The 24,349-nt window shown below is 33.9% G+C and overlaps 2 protein-coding genes across 2 annotated transcripts; both read left to right on the forward strand.

The window, feature by feature from the left end:
- Positions 1-742: 742 nt before the first annotated feature.
- Positions 743-2,311, forward strand: LOC145642963 (protein FAR1-RELATED SEQUENCE 3-like). Its single transcript, XM_081694120.1, has 4 exons — positions 743-759; positions 890-1,285; positions 1,494-1,952; positions 2,077-2,311. Exons 1-4 carry the CDS (start codon positions 743-745, stop codon positions 2,309-2,311), a joined length of 1,107 nt encoding a protein of 368 aa, XP_081550246.1.
- A 63-nt stretch (positions 2,312-2,374) lies between these two features.
- Positions 2,375-2,881, forward strand: LOC145642964 (uncharacterized). The gene has a single exon (XM_081694121.1). It carries the CDS (start codon positions 2,375-2,377, stop codon positions 2,879-2,881), a length of 507 nt encoding a protein of 168 aa, XP_081550247.1.
- The last annotated feature ends 21,468 nt before the right edge of the window (positions 2,882-24,349 follow it).

Consider the following 24,349-nt stretch of genomic DNA (forward strand, 5'->3'; position numbering starts at 1 on the left):
AAACGGAGTTTTTAGAAGACTATTTATAGAGAAAATCAGCCAAAAAGATAAAAAATCAAAACAGAGTTCTGACGCGTAAAACGAGGTTAGCGCCAACCGCTGACATTAGCGCCAGGCGCGCTAGCGCCAGGCGCCAAGCGCCAAGCTTAGTGTCAGACGCTAATGCTGGCGTTTGGCGCTAACTTAATTATCGACGCGTTTTCTTAAAATCAGATAGAAATTTCCGTACAGGAGGATTAAATCGTATTTTCCTCAAAAACATTCTTTTATTCTGATTAAAACTCTAAAAAGTCAACAAAAGTCACTTTATCAATGCTAATTGAATTAGGAATGAAAAGAACCTTCTAGAAGAATATAGAAGACTAAAACCATTCCTAATTGCATTAGGAATGATAAATCTATATTAGGCCCTCCTCTAGATCATTGGGCCGCATATAAGGCTCAGACCAGGCCCAGTACAGTAATTTTGCCATAACTTCCTCAATATTCATCGGAATTGGGCTTATAATATATTGTTGGAAAGCTCTTTTCAAGCCCTATCCAAATACACTACTATTGAACCCATATCATGGACCAACCAAACTGTATTGGCTACTTTCTTAAAATAGGTTTTTAAAAACAGGGAGAGGAAAAAAGAAATTAAAACTATCCGTAACACTACACTTTCCACACTTTCACTTCATTCGATTATGATTCGACGTGAAAGGTACTTATCACTGGGTTTGGTTTTGGGGAGACACAAATGGGTGTCTACAGACAGTACTGTCTTTTATTACAAATATGCTAATGAGTGTGGATTTAAAGTCCGTTCTAGTACTACTAAATTACAAAAGAATAAGAATGATCCTACTGGTAAAGGAGTTACTGTAATTCAATATTTATTATGTAGCAAAGAAGGGTATGTGACAAATAACAAGAAATCTGGTAAACAAGTTGAAGGTGCTTTTTTAAAGAGAAAGATTGTGAAGAGATTTGGTTGTCCTGCTAAGATAAAATTTAGGTTTTGTACTGGTGGGAAGTGTATGGTGTATTGTTTTTATGAATCTCATTCTCACCCTTTTTCTACACCTATTACTAGGCAGGTTACTAAACATGAAGTTGGTTTAAATTTTGCTCATAAGAAGTTTATTTTTGACAACTCAAAGTTAAATATAGGGGTTGTTATGTCTTATAGGATCATGAAAGAACTTTGTGGTGGGTTTCGAAATGTCAGGGGCAGTAAAAATGATTTCAAAATTTTTTCTAGGGACTTGAAAGTTTATATCTCTAATGCTGATGGTGCAATGTTTGTTCAGAACCTTGAACAAAAAGTGAAAACCAGTAAAGGGGGTTATTATTTTGATTAGTGTGTTGATGAAAGTAGACATTTGACCCGTGTCTTTTGGGCTGATGCTATTGGTAGAAGAGATTATAAATTATTTGGGGACTCTTTATCTTTTGATTCTACCTATGATACAAATAAATATTCATTGATTTTTCTGTCCTTTTACTAGTGTTGATAATCACAAGAGATGTGTTACATTTTGTGCTGCTCTATTATCTAAAGAAGAGATAGATTCTTTTGTGTGGCTATTTCAAACTTTTTTGAAGTGCATGGGAAGAGAACCCTCTTGTATTATCACTGATCAAGATTCTGCAATGGGTATTGCCATAGAAAAGGTTTTTACCAAGACTAAACATAGGCTATGTATGTGGCACATAATGAGGAAGGTACCTGAAAAGGTTGGAATTGTTTTTTGTAATGAAACTGATTTCCTGAAAAAGCTAAGTGCAGTAGTTTGGGATAGAGAGATTGATCCTCATGTATTTGTTGATGACTGGAATAGTGTAATGGAGGAGTTTAACCTTGTTGATCATGAGTGGTTTGCATATATGTTCAAGATTAAACATCTTTGGATTCCTTCATATTTTAAGGACTTATTTATGGGTGGGTTATTGCATTCTACATCTAGGTATGAAGATGAAAAAAGTTTCTTTTGTAATTTTTACAAACCCTCATGTGACCTGTGTTGAATTCTTTATCCGTTATGAAACTGCTCTTGATGCTCAAAGGTATGAATAGGATGAGTTGTACAGGCTTAATAAATTTGAGCCTCAATTGGTTACTAATTTACACTTGGAAAATCATGTTGTTGTTGTTTATACTCGTGCCATATTTTATGATTTTCAAGAAGAATGCCAGGAAGCCTGTTTTTCATGTGGTGTTGAAAGTTGTTGTTCTCTGTATGGTGATGGTGTGGAGTTTTCTGTTATTCTTGATCATGAGAAAAGGAAAAATTTTGATGTAAATATTGACTTGGCAACATATTAGTCAAGTTTTACTTGTAGAATGTTTGAGAGTCAAGGTGTTTTATGTAGACACATTTTGTTTGTTATGAAAGGCAAGTGTATACGTGAAATTCCTGATGCTTATATCTTGAATTGTTGGAGAAAAGATGTTCTGAAGAAAGCTTCTGTCATAGATGTTGCTCTGGATGATGCTTCTAAGTATGATAAGAAGAAGCAATTGGTCAGTGATGTATGGTCCAAGATTTTCAGTTGTGTGAGTTTAACTGACCAATCCGAGGATGATTTATCTGAGCTTATTAGGACATTATCTTCATTTAAGGAGCAGATGATATCAAAGAATAATCCTGAAAATGCACCTAGTTCAAAAGTGGTAAAAGATGCTGATATTCAAGTTTTGGTTGGGTCAAATGAAGTTGATGTAAATGTTTTGACTCCAAATCAGTGTCTTAATAAAGGTTCTGCCAGAAGTTCAAAGAGGTTGAAGAGTGCAAAAGAAATAGCTACTGAAGAAAAATCTAAAAAAGGCAGAACCTGTAAAGCTTGTGGGCAATCTAGTGTTTCCCATGACAGTAGAAACTGTCCAAACAAGTAGTCTTTCGGGTATTTTACTTTTAAGTGTGTTCCATTTACTTTAAACTTCTATTTATTTACTTAAACAATAACTTCATTTACTTTTTATTTTGTGCATGTGTTATTATACTAGGTATTTTTTTTATTTGGTATTTTTCCTCTTTACGTTTTCTATTTACTTTAAGTTGTAATGTATTTACTTTACATTCTAATTTATTTACTTTAATTTGTGACAAATAACTGATATTTATTTTTGTGCAGTTATTATAATACTTGGAAATTAGAAGATGTTTTGGAAGATCAAGATCAAGATTTAATGAACAAATATTTTTTATTATTGTAATATTTTTACATTTACTATAAGTAATTGTACTACAGAACTTAAGTTTAGTTTATTTACTTTTAGCTATTATACATTAACTTTATGAAATATTTCATTACTTTTATTATATTTTATATCATATGAATTATTTGATTTATATAATGTTCTTATTTACAAAATTAAAGATAATTTCTTGTATTATTCCCTTTGTCCAAGAATACTTGTTACCATATCCATTTTTTGTTCTAAAATACTTGTCACGTTTTTCATGGAACCCGAGTTGACAAGAGTATTTGATATCGATTTTGAACATGAATTGACGTGTAAATTACCCGACCCAAATGTAACCCATATATTATTGACTTGGTGATTTCTACTTGATTATAACCCGTAAAATTATTGACTTGAACCAAATTTGACTAAAATTCTAGAATGAGTTAATTTTCTAACCATTAATTATTGACTTTACTTGAATGTAATTTGACCGGTTATTAAACTCACCTAAACTTGTACCAAATCTAATAAGATGTAAGGCCAGTTGTAATTCGATCAACATAGTTATGGTATTAATTCGATTAACCACCTCCACCCATGGATGTCAGTGAGGCAAATGAAGTAAGAGACTTGACCCATCCCCAGTTTGGTTTATGATCACATACGAGTTGGTTAAACACTTCGGGTCAAACACTTCGGATAATATTCGGGTTGGTTAAACACTTCGGGTCAAATTCGAGTTGGTTAACTTCGGGTCGGGTGAGCTCGGGTGTCTGGTCAGGATTAGGTCAACTCCATTTTCGGATCGGGTATGGGTTGGGTTGGGTTAATTTCGGGTTTGGGGTCATTTTTCGGGTCAATGATTTTGGGTCAATTTTGGGTCATATGTTGGGTCATTCGGGTCGGGTCAACGATTTTGACTTGAATACTTTTTCCCATTTCTCCCTTTACTTTATATCCATTTTCTATTAATTTAACTGTATTTTTTTGTACTTTAAAATTGAACGCCTTATTTCATAAAGTTTTTTTTTAAAACTTTTTTCCTTTTACTTTAAACATAGTATTATTTACTTTAACATTATTTTCATTTACTTATAATCAAATAACATGTTTTTGACTTTAATACTTTTTCCCATCTCCACCTCTACTTTTGATTCATTTTTTATAAAGTATTTTTCTCTACTTTAAAATCGAACACCACATTTTAGAAAGATTTTTTTTTTACAAATTTTTTCATTTACTTTAAACACATTGTTATTTACTTTAACACTATTTACATTTAATTTTATATCTACCATCATTTTTGAGAAAGAACAATCCTAGTAATTTAACTTAAATATATAATATGTATTCTTTTTTTAACACAAACTGGAAATATTATATTAAGTGGCTAAAGCCATAGTTTTAATTACAAATAGCATCACATAATTTTTACATTTATAATTGATGCTAACCAAAATAAGGCCTAATATTATACTAGAACTACCAAATTGCTATACAAAAGTCCCTGAAATTCATTTCCCTAAACCTGCACTAACCCAAAAGCTATTTTCATCCATCACAAAAAAACACATAAAACTACAGAGACATAGCATTAGCTACTGTAGCATTAGTAGCACTGTTTGAAGCTGCAGCCGCAGAAGTAGAAACTACAGTAGAAGAACTAGAAGTTGCAGAACTTGAAGCTGCACCAGTAACTTATCTTCAACCACTACTTAACAAAAGTTTTGCATTAATACTACACAAGTTCAAGTACTCTAATATCTATGATATATTCAAGTCTACTGATATCATTTACAATTGTTCAGATTCTTTCTTTTCTTCCTAATCCTCGACATTTGTTAGCAGTTTCTGTTTCATTTGATTTCTTTCATTGAGAAGTAGGTCAAGCACTGTTCTTATATGATGGTGATTATACTCTAAGTATAAATTATAAATAAATTATACTCTAATTATAGATTAGTTTTAGAGTGTAACGACTTAAAAAATAAGTATGGTAACTTACCTTTGTTATTGTTCCTAATCCTATGCCATTTGCACCATCATAAACCTTCATATGCAGCAGTAGATAACTTGCTGAGAAATTATCTTTCTTTTTGGAATGGAAGTTCAATTATTCTCAGCTTGTAGGACAGCATATCATTTGCATGTGGATGCTTCCTTTTTTAAAACAACTTATGTACTTGTATCACCTGCAATGCAATGAATATTAGTATAAGAAAAGATATTGAAAAATGAATTTAAAGATAATTTTTTAATCTATTGATTCTTTACCGTTTCTAAGATAAAACTCTGTAGAGGCTCATATTCTTCATTTATCTCGTACAAAGTGTTGTCCAGATGATCAATTGTTTCATTTTTGAAGTTTATCACAGCAAGAAAATAATGATCTTCTAAATTCAGGGGTATAAATACCTGCATATAGATTTGTTTTACACATATTTACTTTAAACCTATTTTTAATTACTTTAAACATATATTGTTCTACTTTAATATTAATTCTGTCTTATACATTGAGCTGCATCCAAGTCCAATGATTGTGAAGTGTTCCAATCAATCCATGGTTTTTGCAGACTTGTTACTCCCTTTTTTCCATGAGCATTCAAACACATTGGTAAAGCATCCTTCCAAAAAAAAAAAACCAATTATTATTTCTAATATTTATTTAATGCAGAATTTTAAATTATAAAAGTTAATTGGAAAAACTTACCATGAAGTCAAATCCAAAAAAGTATCTGACCAAGTCATTTTTAGACATGTCATTTTCCATTTCAATGTTATTAAGGTGGTTTGACCAAGCAGTGATCACATTACTTGAAACTTTCCATTCATTGAGAAAAAATGTTATAATCTTGCTTTACTATTTCAATTGAATCTATAAACCAGCCAACTACTTCGTTGTAATGTATAATTAAAGTTAAAGTTAAACTTATGCGAAAAAATTTTATATATAATGCAATATGATTATTTGTTTTTTAGGAAGTCTAAAACATACCTCTTGTTTGGAAAGTTTTCACCATCATTGATTGCTAAGTAGTCAATCACTTGGTAACATTGCAAACTCATGTTATCCATTACTTCCTTGTGTTTCTTCAAGAAATCAGAAACACAAATCATATCTTCTACCCATTATTTCTCCTTCTCTAGTTTTCTAACTACCCTGAACCTTGAAATTTTTCTCTCAAGCTGTTTTCTTTTGGTGTTTATGTCTGCCAAAGCAAGACTAGCACATATTTCTGCACGATACACCTTTCTCATATTTGCTAAATCAAGGTCAGAATCAAAAGTCTCTCCAGAAAAACACAGCATATGGATTATTGCAAAAACACCACAATCAAGAGTATATCTTGGTGTCTTCCACTTGAAGTTAACTTCATCAAACTCATATTCAATAATTTCATCAGTTTTTTCATGATTAATTCTCTTCAGAAAGTTTGACATTTCCTCCCCCTTTAACATTTGTAAAGCAATATATAAGTAAAACAAATTTATAGTATAAATTACTTTAATAAACATATGATTTACTTTAATCAGAACATCTTTTACTTTATATTTTATATTATATTTTTATAGGAAATATAATGTGTACTTTTAATAGATATTCTTTTACTTTAATAAAAATATTATTTACTTTAATTAGAACATCTTTTACTTTATATTTTATCTTATTTTTTAACTGTCATTATAATCTATACTTTTAATACATTTTCATTTACTTTAATAGTACTCTTATTTACTTTAATAATTTACTTCTTATAAACCAAAAAAAATCTTAGCACAATAGATCAAAGAATTCTGTAGAAAGGCTTGTGCCTATCATCATAATCCCTGTTATCCAAGTATTGAATGGTCTGATTCAAAAAGTTAACCACTATCAAACTATAGTGGTTACTCATACAGATTGAATAAAAAATCTGTCGTTAAAATTATAGTTATTAGTCTACAAATTAAAAATCATAATTCCATACAATGTAGTTTCATAAACATGAATAATAAGACATACCAACTGAGCTGTCATAATTTTTTCTTTTGCATCACATAGGCACATCCAATCGTACCATGCCTGATTCAATTCTTGTGAGTGTACTGAAGGAGACTTCACCTCTATGTTTTTATCTGTTGGCTGGGAAGCATCTTGTGACCCGAGAGACAGCTCTAGAGGTCTCTGTGAATTAATGAGAACATACAACATATTACTTTATGAGATAATACATATTTAATTATGATTGAGCTTAATAGCTTTTTTAACCCTTACACTATGATCAATGCCAAAGAAAAAGCATGAAGGATCTTCTTTCAATCGAGAATCATCCATTAGAAATGACCAACATTGAACTATATTAGATTTTATCATTTGAGCAGGGGTTGTTGGAGCTAGGGATGTTGTGTCATCTCTTGTTATCATGAGAGGACCTTCAAATTTCACAGTCTCTTCACTGTGCAAAATTAAATATTTATAGTATATAAAATATTATTTAAAGTAAACTAAATATAATTTAAAGTAGATATAATATGTTTGAGATTAAATAATATATTACTTACTGTTTGAATGGGATGTACTTCACAAAGCAGTAATTAGCCACTACTTGATAATTAAAGCTCTAGCATTTCATTCATTCTTGATTTGTTTCCTTTCATTGTCTTAGAAACAAAATCAATGTAAACATCTTTCTCTCCACAATCTAAATTGATTTGAAATTTTGAAACTATCTCCATGTGAATGCCCTTAAACTCAATTGTGGTTGTTTCTGCCTGAAGTTGTTTTTCAGCAACAATTGTAATAAAATAGCAGACATAGTTTCAAAATAATGATACACTATTGACTATGGATTGATTAAATATTTTCTAAAGTTAACAACTTACCTTCAATTGTTTTTTGTGTTTCTTCCTTTGTAAGTGTTGGCTGATTTAGGATACTCTCAGTAACTGAGTGTACTACCTTACTAATATCAACATTAACACCCTAGTTTTCAGCATCTTTCTCTCCCTAATTATCAGCATCTTTCTCTCCTTTCTCTTCATTCAGCTCCACCTCTTGGTTTTCTTGTTCTTTGTTTTCCTTATTTTCTTCCTTCTTCTTTTCATTTTTGTCATCATCTTCTTTTTCTTCTTCCTCCTTCTCATCTTCTTCCTCCTCCTCCTTGTCTTCTTCCTCCTCATCCTGTTCTTCCTCCTCCTGCCTTTTGTTTTCATTCTCTTCTTTTTTGCCATCCTTTTTTTTTTCCATCATCCAGATCATCTATTTCAAAATCTTCATCATCAACATCCAAATGGACAGTTTTAGGATCAACTGCATCTTCTTCAATAGTTTTAGGATCTGTTTCAGCTTTATGTTGCTCCTCCCATGTTGACAGAATCACACTAGATACATTTCTTAGATCATCATAAAGCCTGACTATTTCATCCAAAGCCCTTTGTACTCTAGGATCTTCCATCAGCCTTTGTGTTTCAGAAACCTGTTGAGAATTAGATGTAGACACATTCATTTGTTGCTTTTTCATCTTCTCTCCTAAGGTAGCTATATGCTCAGCATGTATCATTGCAAAGAGTTATGAATCTCTAGTCAACAAATGCAGTTCTTCATCAATTTCCTTCAAAATAAATAATAACAATTTATTAGTACATTATTTTTTAACACAAATAATATTTACTTTTAAAGTTAATTTGTTTACTTTTAAGTCAACATTATTTACTTTATGTTTATCATTTACTATATATTATTACTACTAGAAGCAAAGCAATTCAATATAATAAAAGTAAACAAATATGAGATAAAAGTAACTACATTTCATTTTAAAGTAAATACAAGAAATCATTGTAACTAAAAAAAAAAAAAAAAAAAAAAAAAAAAAAAAAAAAAACTCATATCTTTTGCAGCTTCATGTATTTCAATATCTGTCATCACACCTTTTGATAGGTTGAATGACACCAATCTTCTCTCTCTATCAGTAAAATTTCTATTAGCATTCTCAATTACATCTCCCAATAATGCTTGCTTTCCTTTTTTTCTACACACTGGATAGTCATCTTTTTTAAGTTCTCCTTGACCAAAATATACCTTGCCTCTTTTGCAATTCTTTCTTTGACTTTCTCATCTGACCAATGTTGGATCAATGGCAGTATTGTAGGTTCAGGCTTCCCTCTGAATGCTAGATTATGAAAGTAGACAAGTTGAAGAATCAGGACACATCCACTGAATCCTGATCTTAATTCTTTGTTTTTGTTGTTCTTGAAGCTCCCCACTGATTTGCACAGGTTATTCATCACATAACTACACCAATCTAGGTTGCAGCAATATCCTTTGCTGGATTTGGTTTTGTTGCAGGTTTTTTCTTTGCAGTTTTGGCAATTTTAATCTGTGAACAATTCAAAACAAATATGAGATGACCAAGAATAATGTATATGGTAATGTAATGAGCAAGGATTATCATCATTTTTTATATGTTATACACAAGCCATAATACAAAAGTCACATCAATTTATTGATTTATACACAAGCTACAATAGCTATAGATTTCATAGTAATTCGGTAACAATTAATCAATTCACTTTTAGGCAATTTCTGTCTACTTTTAACAAATTTCTATCTACTTTTAACAAATTTCTATCTACTTTTAAAAAATTATGCACTCAAAACTATAGAAACTCAAACAACTACTTTTAATTTACTTTTAGTTATTTTCTATCTACTTTTAATAATATTTTATCTACTTTTAGCAAATTTCTGACACTCAAATAGTAGAACAGAAGTACTATAGTAACAATAATGCACTAAAAAAATTACTCATAAATTAACCAAAATTATTCTAAATTAGTATGAGCTGAAGTAAAATTACTTAAGTTCATAAATATAAACAAATCTAAAGTTTTTCAAATATTATTTCAAAAACATTATATTATAATTTTATACCAAAATTTATGAAAAACCTAATATTAATTTATGTAAAACTTTGAATAATTTTCTCATCCATGTCGATTGTAGCCTAAATTACAACAAATTTGCACAGAAACGATAAGTAAATTAATCATAATTTGAACAAACATTAACTAATTTGCGATAATATCTGATTATGAAGAAATCGAATTGAAAACACTAAAATTGAACTTCGATTTTCTCCGATTCAAGTCCTGCTACTTCAATTCCAACATAATCAAGCAAAAAAAAACACAAATATAGGTAAAACTTTGAATAATTTTCTCATGCATGTCGATTTTAACCTAAATTACAACAAATTTGCACAAAAATGATAAGTAAATTAATCATAATTTGAACAAAAATGAACTAATTTGCGATAATACCTGATTATGAAGAAATTGAACTAAAAACACTAAAATTGAACTTCGAATTTCTCCTATTCAAGTTCTGCTACTTCAGTTCCAACATAATCAACAAAAAACACAAATATAAGTATAAAATTGCAACAAAAATAAACAAAATAGTATGAACTTCGAAGTTGTGATAAAATACCTTATATTCGTCAATTTTCGCCAATTTTTGAAATTTTTTGTTCCGAAATTGAAAAATGTAGACAATAGAACATGAAATTGTTATTTTATAAGAAAATTGAGCAGTTAATTTGATGGGTATAGCGGTTTTCGAAGGTTTTTGCAGTTGAAAATGGCGAATAAGAGAGAAAAAATCGCGAAAAGATAGAGAAAATTGCGGAAAGAGAGATAGAGAGAGGAGAGAGAAAAGGCGCCTGAATTGAATTTTTCTTTTAATTTGTCTGAACAAATATGGGTCGTCAGATCGCGCGCCTCATCTCCTACATCTGACAGTCCAGATTTGTTCCTAGTTCCTATTCTAGAATAGGTTCTCATTATAAAATTTCCTTATTTTTGATGAACTTGAATTATTTTTAATGAACTAAATTTTTTTTTTGTCGAATTGAAATTGTTATTACTGATTCTCTATTATGTTTTTTCTGTAAAATTATTGATTTTTACCGAACTCAAATTATCAGTGAACAGGGCATAACCTTAATTCTTTTTTGAAAGAAAAAAGAAAACCTTAATTCTCATATACTCTAATATTTATGGGAGTGAGGGATAACTCGAGTTGTTAGAGCTTTTTTCCCGATTTCAGAGAATGAAGCTGGGATTAATTCTCATCAGATCGTCCGCCCTTGCGGTATGGATAATGGCAATTGGACGATGCGAGTACGGGTACCCCCTCCCCTATTCCCACAACCGCCAAAATTTTTTATACCCACCACATACTCGCTACCCGCAGCCAATTGACCAAATTAATAATAAAAAAAATACCCATGATGAGTGATTGGTAAAAAAAAATTCTTAAGCCGACAAATTGGTAAAAAAAACCTAAAATCAAGCGACAATTTAGTAAAAAAATTTATCTCAGACGACATTTAGACCAAAAATTTGTTTTATTTTTGGGCAAACTCTTCAAAAATGCTAATTAAATTATTTTTTTCATTTTTAAAATTATATTATTATGTCATCTTTTTCATTTTGCTAAATTTTGAATAACATAATTTTATTTCCAACCCCCTTTTGAAAAAATTGTTATTAATGGGTAGGAAAATTAATTGAAAATTATTAATTAAACCTTTTTTTCTTCAAAATTTTATTTTCTAATAAAGAATTGAAAATTTAGGTAGAAAAATATTTTTTTAATAAATAAAAAAACGAAAACGATAGTGTAGACACCTAAAAATGTCTCCCCAAAACCAAACACGATGATGAACACCTTTCACTGCCATTATTGGTCGGGTTGAGTATTTAATCCTTGAAGTGCTTAAATCCATGTTCTATCCAATATATTTCATGAACCAATCCAATTTCTAGCTCATTTCCCTAAACCATAACCTATTTTCCACTTTTCGTGTCCACATCGCAAAACCGAGAAAAACTGATTTTATGGATATAAAATTTTGATCCATTTATTATTTTGTTGGATATTCCTTTAAATAATCTTTCCATCCATATATCATAAGCCCAATTCCGAGCTATAACGAAAAAGATATGAGCATAACACTAAACTCGGCCTAAAACCGACACCCTTCTACTAAAACGGCCATACCTTAAAATATACAAATTATTTTGACCTGATTCTAATTGGGTTGGAAAGAATACTTGATAAGCTTTCCAATGATATATTATATGCCTTATTCCAAGTTACGGATCAAAAGTTATGATTATTTTAAAAACGGGTAAAAAACAGAAATTACGGCGCAACAGCTAAAATGCCGCGACGCGGCAAATGCTGACGTGTCACGGGGCTTATTCCCGTGACACGGTGCCCTTTTTGTGTAAATATGCACATTTAATCCACCGTGTTACGGGATTTTTCATTGTGTCACGGTGCCCATTCCGTGACACGGGGATATTTAGTGTAATTTCCGCGTACTTTTTACATCGTGACACGGCATACTGCATTGTGCCACGGTGGACAATGCCGTGTCACGACATGTCTTCCCGTGTCACGGTGCACATCCCGTGACACGGGATTGCTCTGTGTTTTCTCCGCGTAATCCCTACACGCGTTTTCACTTCCCGTAACCTAATTATTTCCCGCGTCACTCACTTTTCCCCCGTATCACGGAATCTTCCCCCGTCTGACGGTGCCTGGCACCATGTCACAGTGCTCTTTGCCGTGACACGGTGTTATTTTTTAGGATTTTATCTTTTTAGGGTTCCGCTTGTTCCCTCAGCTCATTTTCCCTATAAATAGGACCCCCCTTTCTGCAGTTCGGGGCACCAATAATCATTCTCTCTCACCTTACACCAAAAATCATTCTCTTCTCCCTCTTTAACCTAATTTCTAGCCTCCTTATTCTTCCATAATAATTCCCCTAAGCGCTCCAAGGAGTCCATACTTGACCCGTGGTTCTGTCGCAAATCCAAGGCGTGAAAGGTACAAATAACTGAGCGTTTGGACCAAATCACCTCTACTTTTTATTTAATTTAATTTAATTTTCATTTACTTTATATTTTTTTATTGAAGTTACTAACAGTTTATTCATGATGTAGCAATTTAAAGGAACGTGCGGAATGTGAGTAATTAATTAATTTAATTACTCTTATTTTATTTTAATATTGCTAGTATCATGATTAGGGTTATTTTATATTTGATTTGACTAACGCTATTATTGTTAAATTGCTTCCAATATTGATGTTTATTCTATTATATTTTTTATGATCACCATTTTGCATGTTTAAAGGGAATATGTAATTGAAAATCACGCCTAATAAGATAATTTGGACAACCGGTTTAGGATCCTTTTTAATCTTATTGTTTAATCAAGTGATCACAAATATTTTAGAATTATATGTTGCATTAATATTAAACAAATTTAGCTTAATAATAGTTTGGAGCAAATTGAATTTTTTGTTTTTTTGCCTTTGAGATCGCAGGAATCACTTTTCACTATAAGAATCGAGTAGAGGCCAATACGGGCAAATGTGACTCCATGACTCACTTCGTACCATCATCCCTGATCCTCCTTTCGTGGTTCCGAACCATATGGAGTTAGTAATCTCATGGATTATGAATGGGGTGTAACCTTCACGGGTCAATCGTTGTTGCCTATCGTTGTCCCTTAATTTGTGGTTGCCTTTTATGATCCGTGAATAGTTTACAAGTTCCTAAAAAACTTGTTGGTGGCTCCCTACTTTCATTGTCCCTAATCGTATACGTCAATTCCAACTTCCTAAGAGTGCCAAGCATATTCACACATGCTTTAACGTAGGCGCACATCGAATGACGCCTACAGATAGCAATCGCAAGTAGTTTGTTCGAAAACTTGTACTTTTGGCTTAATTGTCACCTGAAATTCTTTTTTTTACCAAATTATCTTTTGATGTTTGGTTTTTTGTTTTTGTTTTTTTACCAATTTGTCGACGGAGCAATTTGTTTTACCAATATGTCGCCAAGGGTCTTATATTTTTTTTACCAATTTGGTCAATTGGCCCACCCACACCCGCCTAAGCGAAAAGAAACCTGGATCCACCACCCGCTTTTTATTCTCCAACATGTCAACATTTGTTTTAAAAATTTTCGATAAATATGTCATTTTTCCATATCTAGATTGCTGAAATACATAATTTAATAACATATTATGCAAGGTAGTAATCAATTTGTTATATAAAAAAATAAAATAAAAGTAGTAATAAGTTGGTATGTAGGCGGGTAGTTGGGCGGGTAGGTGGGTAACTAGGCGAGTAGGTGAGTAATTGGGCGGGTAGACGGGTAATAGGTGGGTATGACACCAAATCCACCACCTACCCCGCTACCCACGATGGATACGACTTTTGTACCCATACCCACCTACTTACCTACCAAAGTTAGACCCATACCCACTCCAACTGGGGCGAGTGCGGTACGAGACTCGCATTTTAATTCCCACATGCCATCCCTATTTTGTGGCTTTTTAAACACCAAAAAAAAAAACACTAATATTTATTTTATTTTTAAGGTAAAAAGAATTCTCTTGCAAGTCGAGGAGAAATTCGGGATCCCACTTATTTGAGGTGAGAATTAAACCCCTCTCACAAAGACGAATCGGAAGGAGGACCTCTGGCCAATAAGCCAACCATAATTCTCTAATATACTCTAATAATGGTACCAACTAGACAATATAATATATACTCTTATAAGTATACAAGTATTCCGTATAAATGTATAATATATTCCTAATGGTACACTAAGTCACTAACATATATGATTATTAATAAGCATAGCTTGGTTTAGCGGTCAACTTTATATCTCATTATCAAGAGGTTGTGGGATGAAATCCTATTACAGAGAATTTAGGGGGTGAGGATTCCCTTACCCTTCCCCCTCACTTCTAAAGTGTTTAGCCCACTAATCCGGATCGAGAGGACCTGTGAGAGGTTCCGACTCAGTAGGACCCTTCTCCTTAATTATATTCCTAAAATGAGTGCAAAATGACTAAAATGTCCCATTAAAATGAGTTGGGAAGGTATAAACAAGTGCAGATGTAAATTGGATATAAATAGGGACGCGGTGTCACTAAATGGAAGCGGACCCCACACTGGAACACTGGCTTTGGTCGGGCCTCCCTAAAACCCTTGAAATCATATATTACTCGGGCTTTGGTCGGGCCTCTTTAACCTCGAGGCAACGGACCTAAAAGTCGATAGTCGTTTTGCGGGTGGATCTCCGTTGGAGGCCTTCGTGTTTTCGGGGCTAGCTTTCAAGTAAGAGCCCAATCGGTCGGGCGAAGCCCGCGACAAAGGTATATTTCCTATTTTGTCCTTTGTGATTTTTTTCATGCATTAGTGATATTAATTATTGCGAGCGTGATCCTTAGCTCGGGCTTTTTCTGCGGTGATTAGGACTCACCAAACCCCAACAGCGGTATCGGAGCTCCGCTCGTTTACTTTTATTATCATATTTTTCAAGGTATTTTTATGGCTTAATTTTTCTAGTTATAAGTTGCTAATTAGATTAGTAGCTCGTTTTATCCATTTTAACCTTGTATTAGAGATGACTTTAGCTCCCAAACCAGATATTGACCCAAAAATAGTGAATTTTGGGTGGATAAGGTGTCCCTTACAGACCTCGGTTTTTAGCCAAAAAACGACCAGAAACGCATTTTTTGATGGGTTTTTCGTTTTTACAAAAAATTTTAAGTCTTTCTAACCTTGAAAATTAATTGCATATTTATGGTGGTTATGTAATTGGTTCAATACATATTTTATATGCAATTTTAAACCTCTTTAGGCATGATTACTTGGTGGTAATTTGTGTTTGAATGCTTGGTTTTATTTTTCACATAATTGCAAATTAATTGCATTAAGTGTGAAATTTTTGTTTTTGAGACTTCTAAAGTGTTAAAGATTCAATCTTTGATTATGTTAAGTGATTAAACCTTAAAAGCTACTAAATTCCATGAATTTTATGTTGAACTTTGTTGTTTTAATCTTTTTTGTTAATTAGAAACATAAAGTTTCAAACTTTGTGATAGAAATTTGTTTATCTTCATATTGGAAGATATAATTTTTCAAGGATTCACAAGTTTTTGTAGTTGGATTTTTCATTTGAACATTAAAGTACATATTTTTCCAACTCCCTCTTAATTTGTCAAAATCTCAAGATTAATTTAAATTGATTAAATTAATAGTTAGGACTTGCTTTATTTATGTTGTTGCACCATGTTAAACCAATTTAATTTAAGAATGGTTCTTGGAAATTATTTTGGTTGAATGCACTTTGATAAATTTTATTTAAGTTAGACTTGTTTAAATTTTTCAATTTTTTTTTTGCTCATTGAATTAGTTCTAAAATTAATTTAGAATTAATAATTTTTCACGCGAAATTGGGATTGAAATCCCGAGGCTATGGCACGCAAAACCAGGCAAAAACCTCACTTGGCTAGTCGGGCTGCATAGCAGCCCACATCTGGCTGCCCCTATTTGCGCGCAAGCCATGTGTGTGGCTGCTGCTTGCTGCCAGCAGCATGGCGCGCCCGCAAGCAACAAGAAGCAGCACGGCGCAGCAGCAACGTGGTGTTGTGCGTGCTGTGCGTGCTGCCATGCTTGGCTAGCCGCGGCTGGTGCAAGCACGAGCATTTTGGTGTGTGGCTTGGTGCTTAGTGCAATGAGGCAAGCAGCCTTAGTGCGTATGCCTTGCACCAGGCAACCCATGGAAAACGCTACTAGGTGTATGCCTAGCTAGTGCTACGGAGGGCAGTCAAGGCACATGCACCAAGCCGCTTTGTCCGAGTTACTAGGTGACTTTGGTTTTCATATGGCATGCGCCTAATGCGTGAGCCACTTGAGTGCGGTTGGCTTTGTGTTTGCTTGTTTGCTGTTTTATTTACTTTAATTAATCTTGTTTATTTTAATTACATTTTTTAGAGGCTAGGCCTCGGTTTTGAGCGGCATTGGCAAAATTTTATTTTGGCAAATTTTGGGTTCTACCGGCTTAATTAATTGGATTAATTAAGTTGGATGCGGAATTCAGTGGGTGCTTCAATTATTAATTACGTCAATTACATAATCGATTAAACAACCTTGACCAGTTTTAATTAGGCGTGTTAATTGGATTAACCACCTAGATTAGTTACTAGTGCGCGCGTGTAATTTATGCATTGTTACTTGTTTATCGTTGTAAAATGCATGGTCCATTCAAAAATAGTGAATGGATGAATGAAATGTATATTTTCTCACAGGTTTTATGAAATGGCAGCTAGTGGGACCCGATTAGGATAGAAAATACGGACTACGTGCCATGATGTATTTTTCGTAAATCCAAATACGGTTTACGTACAGTTGAGTATTTTTGTACCTTAATATTTGGATTAATCCTAATCGTAGATACTAGTAGTTGCACAATTTGGTTAAGTCTTGAAGACAAAGGTTCTTGGAAGACAAAGCCATGAAGATGCAAGAGAAGACCATTTGAAGACTTAAAGAATTCAAGGGGTCATGCTAGTTGCCAATATGCATCTTATACTTATGATTTATATATTTATGCTTATACTTATATATGAATGATATGTTAGATGCATGTTTAGGTTTCAAAATGTTGTGATGATTAGTTAAGTTCACTTAAATCAACCAACATAGAAACCCTAGGTCCTAATAATATTGAGTAAAAACTTGCCTTTCAAAAACAACACTTACCAACTGAAAGAGGGTGATGGTGGGCTACACCAAAGCGAGGTACCATTACTACTCCAAGGAACGTAAGGCACACCGGGTGTACATGTTGGTTTTGGTTGAACTCATCGGTATCGGTATGAGTGAGGAGTCCTCACATACCGTGGCAAAAGAGATATATCGTCAAGATGCATTGGATGCGACGATTATCTAACCAAGAATGGCTTGGAGCCATTAGCAAGGCAATTCTTACCTTGGGATAACAAGTGTTAGGACAAGCCAAAGCATGCCTAATTACTCGTTGATCCCTTGGATCTTGGAATCGCCTTATTTTCACAAAATGGGGACAATTTTATGTGTAAATAAGTATTGAAATATGCATAAATTAAATTCAATCTATTTAAGTATTTTTGAATGGTTTTTTGTTTCAAATTATTTCAATTATAGAATCATGTCTTCGAACAACTCAAACAACCAGTTTTCATTACGCTCAATTCTCGATCAGGAGAAGTTAAGTGGGACCAATTTTCTTGATTGTCAAAGAAATTTGCGCATCGTTCTTATGTAAGAACAGAAAGAGTATATCATAGATGAGAAAATGCCCGAGGCTCCTAATGAGGAGGTGACTCAGGCTGCCCTTAACCGATGGTAAGGGGCCAATCAGGATGTCAAGTGCGTAATGCTATCCCCTATGTCTCCTGAACTTCAAAAAACCTTCTTTGAGAAGGAATCAACCTATAAGATCATATCTGAGTTAAAGAATATGAATCAAGAGCAGGCTCGAACCGAAAGGTTTGAAACCCACAGGCAGATCCTTGAGACTAAGCTCAAGAAAGGAGAGCCAGTCAGCCCACATGTACTCAAAATGATTGGATTGTTTGAGAACATGGGAAGGCTTGATGCGGGGTACTCAACTGAGATGGATATTGACATCATTCTCCATTCCCTTCACAAAGGCTATGACCAGTTCAAGATGAACTACAACATGCATAACATGGAGAAAACCCTCACCGAGCTTCATGGGATGTTGAATCAAGCTAAGCAGTCGCTCGAAGATGAGGGAAAGCATGACATGCTAATGAGCAAGAAGGGCAAGCCGTTTAAACGGGGAGGCAAAAAAGAAGAAGGGCTTCAAGGGGAAAGGAAAGAAGAACTTTCCACCTAAGTCAAAAGCTACCAAAGACAACAAGGAAAAGAAGGTAGCATCTTCTACGTCCGATTCCAAATGCTTCTATTGCAAGAAGAAGGGACATTGGAAGAGAGACTGCCTCAAGCTGTTGCTTCTGTATCAAGTATTTACGTTACAGACTTTAACTTCACTAGCTCAGCTTCATGGGTATTGGATACCGGATGTGGCTCACACCTTTATTCCAATTCTCAGGAACTAAGGAACACTAGGAAGCTAGCGAAGGGAGAGGTCGAGCTCCGGGTCGGCAATGGAGCTTGGTGTTGTATCTGTAGGATATATTAGTTTGTCTTTGCCCACGGGGCTAGTTTTGGAGCTTGACAATGTTTATTCTGTTCCCAACATTACCAAAAACATTATTTCTATTTTGGCGTTGGACGCCAAAGGTTTTGAATTTCGAGTTAATGACAATATTGTTCATTTTATCTCGATAATGTTTTATATGGTACGGCACATTCTGAAAATGGTCTTTATGTGTTATCTTTAGACAAAGAAGTTTATAACGTTAATAATCCCACTAAGAAAGCTAAGACTACACAGTCTAGTCAGACCTACTTGTGGCATTGTCGTCTTGGCCACATTAACATCAAACGCATCAAGAAAATTCTACAAGAAGGCATTCTAGACTCATTTGATTTAGAATCATTTGAAAATTGTGAAGGATATTTACTAGGAAAGATGATAAAGCAACCATTCTCCAAGTTAGGAGAAGGCCGCTGACTTATTAGGCCTAATACACACCGATGTGTGTGGGCCAATGTGTATGATGTGTCTATTTTATATAGTGTTTTACCCCCGTCCCGTGGTCATTATTAGTAGTGTTTTTGGCTCTTTCGGGCCACTTTTATTACTAATATGTGTTTTCTAGTGTTTTCGTAGTTTTGGTTAAGTTTTGCAGGGAATTGCACCTTTGGAGCATTTTCCCGGGATTTTTATGAAGCGACTACGAGCATTGGAGGAACACGACCACTTTTGGAGCCCAAGGCCGGCTAGAGTCATCGAGCCGGTGATTAAGGGCTCGGTTATTTGGATCACGAGGCAATTGGACCATGTATTCAAGACCCGAGAGGAAATATGGATTGGGCCGAGAAATCTAGCCCAATCGAAGTCCAAGCCTCGAAGAAGAAGACCGGACCCGATCGGGCGGATGCGTGCAAGGGCAGGATGCGCAGCAAGCCGAGGCGCGCCCGATCGTGCGAGGCTTAGCACGATCGGGCGGTGTAGTGAGAAGAGCATGCGAGGAAAAAAAAAAGGCGCGCCCGATCGGGCGCGTGTATTTTTAGGGGACGATTAGCGTCGTTTTAATTTGTTTTAGTTTAGGATTTTTGTACGGAGTATAAATACTCCTCCGTAATACGTTTTTAGGTCGTCTCTTCTTTTGGAGGAGATCTTCTTCTCTCTTCTTCTTCTCTTAACCTTCCTCTCTTTAGACTTTCTCTCTCTACTTAGTATTTTTCTCTCTCTTAAATTCTCTCTAACTCTTGTTCTTAATTCCTTCATTAATTCCAGATTTAGTTTGGTACAATTTCTTCCCTTTTTAATTTCAGCTATCTTAATTATTTTCTTGTTTATGTTTTTAATTGTTTATTTGATTGGATTAGTTATGATGATTAGTGAGTAGTTTAATTCTAGGGTTTATGGGGATCCATAATTAATATGAAGGGATAGTTTGTTATTATTGAATGTTGATATTGCATGATAATTTCCTATTGAATTGTTTTAATTCTTTGCAATTAGATTATGAATCGAGCAGATGTAATTTGATTGTGAATGTTTAGCAATATTGAATTGATGAATCGAGCAGATGTTGATTTAATATTAAAGGCTATTTTTAATAGGAACTTAGGTCTAATAAATTGCGAGAGCCTGTTAGATGTATGTTGGTTAATAAATTGCGAGAGCCTGTTAATCATATTATCTATGCATTGTTAATTATTAATTACTTCATTCTATCCCGGAATATTAATTATTGGTGAACCTGTGACCCTAGGTTTCTTTATTATTGATTCTTTTCTCCCTAAATTCACCCTTCGTAGTATAGAAATCATATTTAAAATATTGGTTACTTAGATAATTTAGATTATATTAATCAATTAGAATTAAAAAGACTTGTTTCCCTGTGGAGATCGACCCTACTTCCCTATCTACTTTAGTTAGAGGACTTAGGAATTATTTTTGATTAGGGGATACGACTCTACCCTGTCAAAATTTGGCGCCGTTGCCGGGGAAACGGTTTTATTTTTATTTCTAATTATTATTAGAGTCTAGATTATTTTTTATTTATTTTTTTTATTATTATTATTTTTTTAATTTTTAATTTTATTTTTTTTTATGAGTTGAAAATATCCATGCTTATGTCACTACAAGAATTATATAATTTTTATGCAGCACCTAACTACTGTAGTTGTCAACGTCTTTGTCATGAAAATCCTAAATGCCCTTATAGTGAGTTTTTTGTGCGTGCTCCGGATGATTTTAGAGTCTTTCCATATACATATGATCATATTCGGAAACGATTAGTTGCTAATGAAAGTTATTGGAAGGATCTTGATGAAAAAGTCTACGGACACTATAATAATATGAATGTTATTGAGGATGAAGAACCGTCGGTTATAGAATTTGTGGTTGAAAAATCATTGGTTGACGAATCGGTGATTGAAAAATCATTAGTTGTAGAAACGGTGGTTGATAATTCCTTTGTTGATGATGAGGTTATTTGTGAGGGTAAAATTTTAAAGTCATTATTGGAAGATCAAGACAATGACTACCTCCATGTTCGTTCTATTAATTCTAAATTTTTAGCGGAGGAAGTAGAAGGTTGTGGTGTATTTTCATCTCCCTCTTTTGATTTTTCTTTCTACCTTGAGTTCTCTTTATGTGCTCCTAACTTTCTCTTTGTAGGGATAAATGTGCTTGCTATTAAGCCATATATAGTGCTTAATGAAATGTTTGCAGGTGCGTTTGATAAGTTACTCAAGGCATTGAATTCTTCCGATTGAGAGAAGGAGTATGGTCGAGCGGGACCTTGATAAACTAGCGCTTTGCGGGAGGCAACCCGTATTTTGTTGTTTTTTTTATTTAGTTTTTTATTTATTTATTTGTTTGTGTGTTTTCTTTTTGTTTTGTTTTAGAGAGGTAGAGGAGAGTATATCTTATATTAGTGGGAGTGTGTTTTTGTACAGGTATAGGTTTAAGAGGTCAAAAGACTTAGAAGAAATTGAAGACGAAGAAAAACAAAGGAAACGACTGGGCTCGCGCCCGATCGGGCGAAGCTCGCCCGATCGGGCGCGCAAGGAGGGTTAAATTTCATGCCTCCACTCGCCCGATCGGGCGAATTTGCGCGATCGGGCGCGAGAAGAGAGCTGGAATCGAGCCTTAATTAGCCCGATCGGGCGGAGTCGCCCAATCGGGCGCGCAAGTGCACTCAGAAACTCGAGAAAATTTCGCCCGATCGGGCGCAAATCGAGTTAAGGAAAAGATATATCGGGCAGAGCTCGCCCGATCGGGCGCGCGTACGCGTCAGCAACTTTGTCAACTTCGACAGGACATAACTTTTGCGTTTCTTATCCGATTTTTGCGTGTGACCTGTCGTTGGAAAGCTCTTCAAGTCTAATTTTCAATGCAATTGGAATAACTGCATTATCATTTGTATATCAAAAGTTATGATCAGAATAGTGCACCTGACTCAAATTTGAACTTTTTCCCACTAACACTTTGTTTCTTTCTTGCCCAATTTTGTTCCAAAGAGATGTATTGCAATCCTCGAGACTTTGGTGACATTGATGTGGTGATGATGAAGAGTAGTCACCTTGACTACTAGCTTCCCTTTAAGACAATGAGGACATTGTCTGATTTAGCTTGGGGGGAGGTTCTCGTGTTCGTATGGTACATCTTTCACTCTCTCTCTTCTCTTTTTATTTTTATTTTTCTTAGTATAGATTTTATTACTTTCTTAGGTTAGTTTTGTTCCAATGAATTGTAAATCATGCTTCCCTGTGCCCCTTACTTGAGAAAATTGTTCTGATTCTTGGTATTTGATGATGAATATTGTGGATTTGTTGGTCATGATTTGAAGTCTAATTGTTTGGATTCCTTAACTTGCGTCAATTTTGTCCAAACTACTTGTGAATATAATGCTTGACTAGTTGATTTGGTAAGGAATGTGTGATAGTTCCATAATTCCTGGTATGTCAATGAATTTTAGTATTGGTTTGCAACTATAAGTAATGTTTATATGATTCATTATTATGCACATTGAGGAGGACGAAGGCATTTGTTCTTTTAGGTAGCTTCCAGATGATTTTAGATACATTTGTTCCCTTCTTGCTACCCATGTTGTTGCCTTGACTTTTTGTTGTTTATTAGCCATATTACAAGCCTATTTTGCCCCATTGGTTACTAGTCCCAAGCTTGGCTTGGGGGAGCTATTAGTGAGTGAGGTGAGGGAGTTTGTAGTGTGCTTACTATTTGCACAAATTTGGGTGGGATTTGAGAAGTTGTTTTGTTGTTATTCATGTTTATTTTTGATGAGTTTCAGAGTTATATTTTCTTGAAAAAATAAAGCATGATGTTATGAAAAAATAGAAATTCAAAGAAATAAAAAATGTGAAAACAATAAGTGAACTTCGAAAGAAAAAAAAATGTTCAAATGTTCTAGTTGGAGGTTGATCAAAGAAAAATAATTTTGAGCCTCAATGAAATATTCAAGTTTGAAAAATAAAGTTTGTTTATTCACTCTACTTCTTCATTATTATATCTTATGAGTGAAATTGAAGAGTTGGGATTATTTATTATGATTGGAGTTTATTTGGTTGATGTTAGAGGTGGTTATGTAGGAGATGTATGATCATTATTTATTTTGATCATGGGTTTTATTAGGATATGGCTCCTTTAAGCATAGCTTTTCTCTCACTTATTCCCAAATTTATCCTACCATTTACCCTAGCCTTACATTACAAGCTTTAAAGACCTTCTGACCTTTGTGCATAGAATTATATGAATGTGAAAGTGTTGTTTATCAATGCAAGTTATGATTTGGCATATTTCGAGTCGACTAGTAGGATTGAGCGTTCATTGTTTTATACACACGAGAGTGTGAGTTGGGAGGGCATTGTTCACATTAAAGGGGTGGTTGGAGAGCGATCGAGTACATATTTTACTCGCCACATAAATGAGAGTCGAGTGTGTGAGCACTAGTCTTGAATTCTATATGCTTTTGTGGTTTGCTCTATTTGACAATTGTTAGGGAAGAAAGGTAATTGGATGGATTTGATTGGTTGACTTTGAAGCATGTTTATTTGATTTACCCTGGATCGTTTGTGCTTGATTTTTACTTTTTGGGGTGAAGCATATTTATTGAGTCATTGATGAGATCTTTGCTTAGGGACAAGCAAAGGTTT

Source organism: Chenopodium album, chromosome 8 (assembly GCF_948465745.1).
Source record: "Chenopodium album chromosome 8, dcCheAlbu1.1, whole genome shotgun sequence".
Taxonomy (NCBI): Eukaryota; Viridiplantae; Streptophyta; class Magnoliopsida; order Caryophyllales; family Amaranthaceae; genus Chenopodium; species Chenopodium album.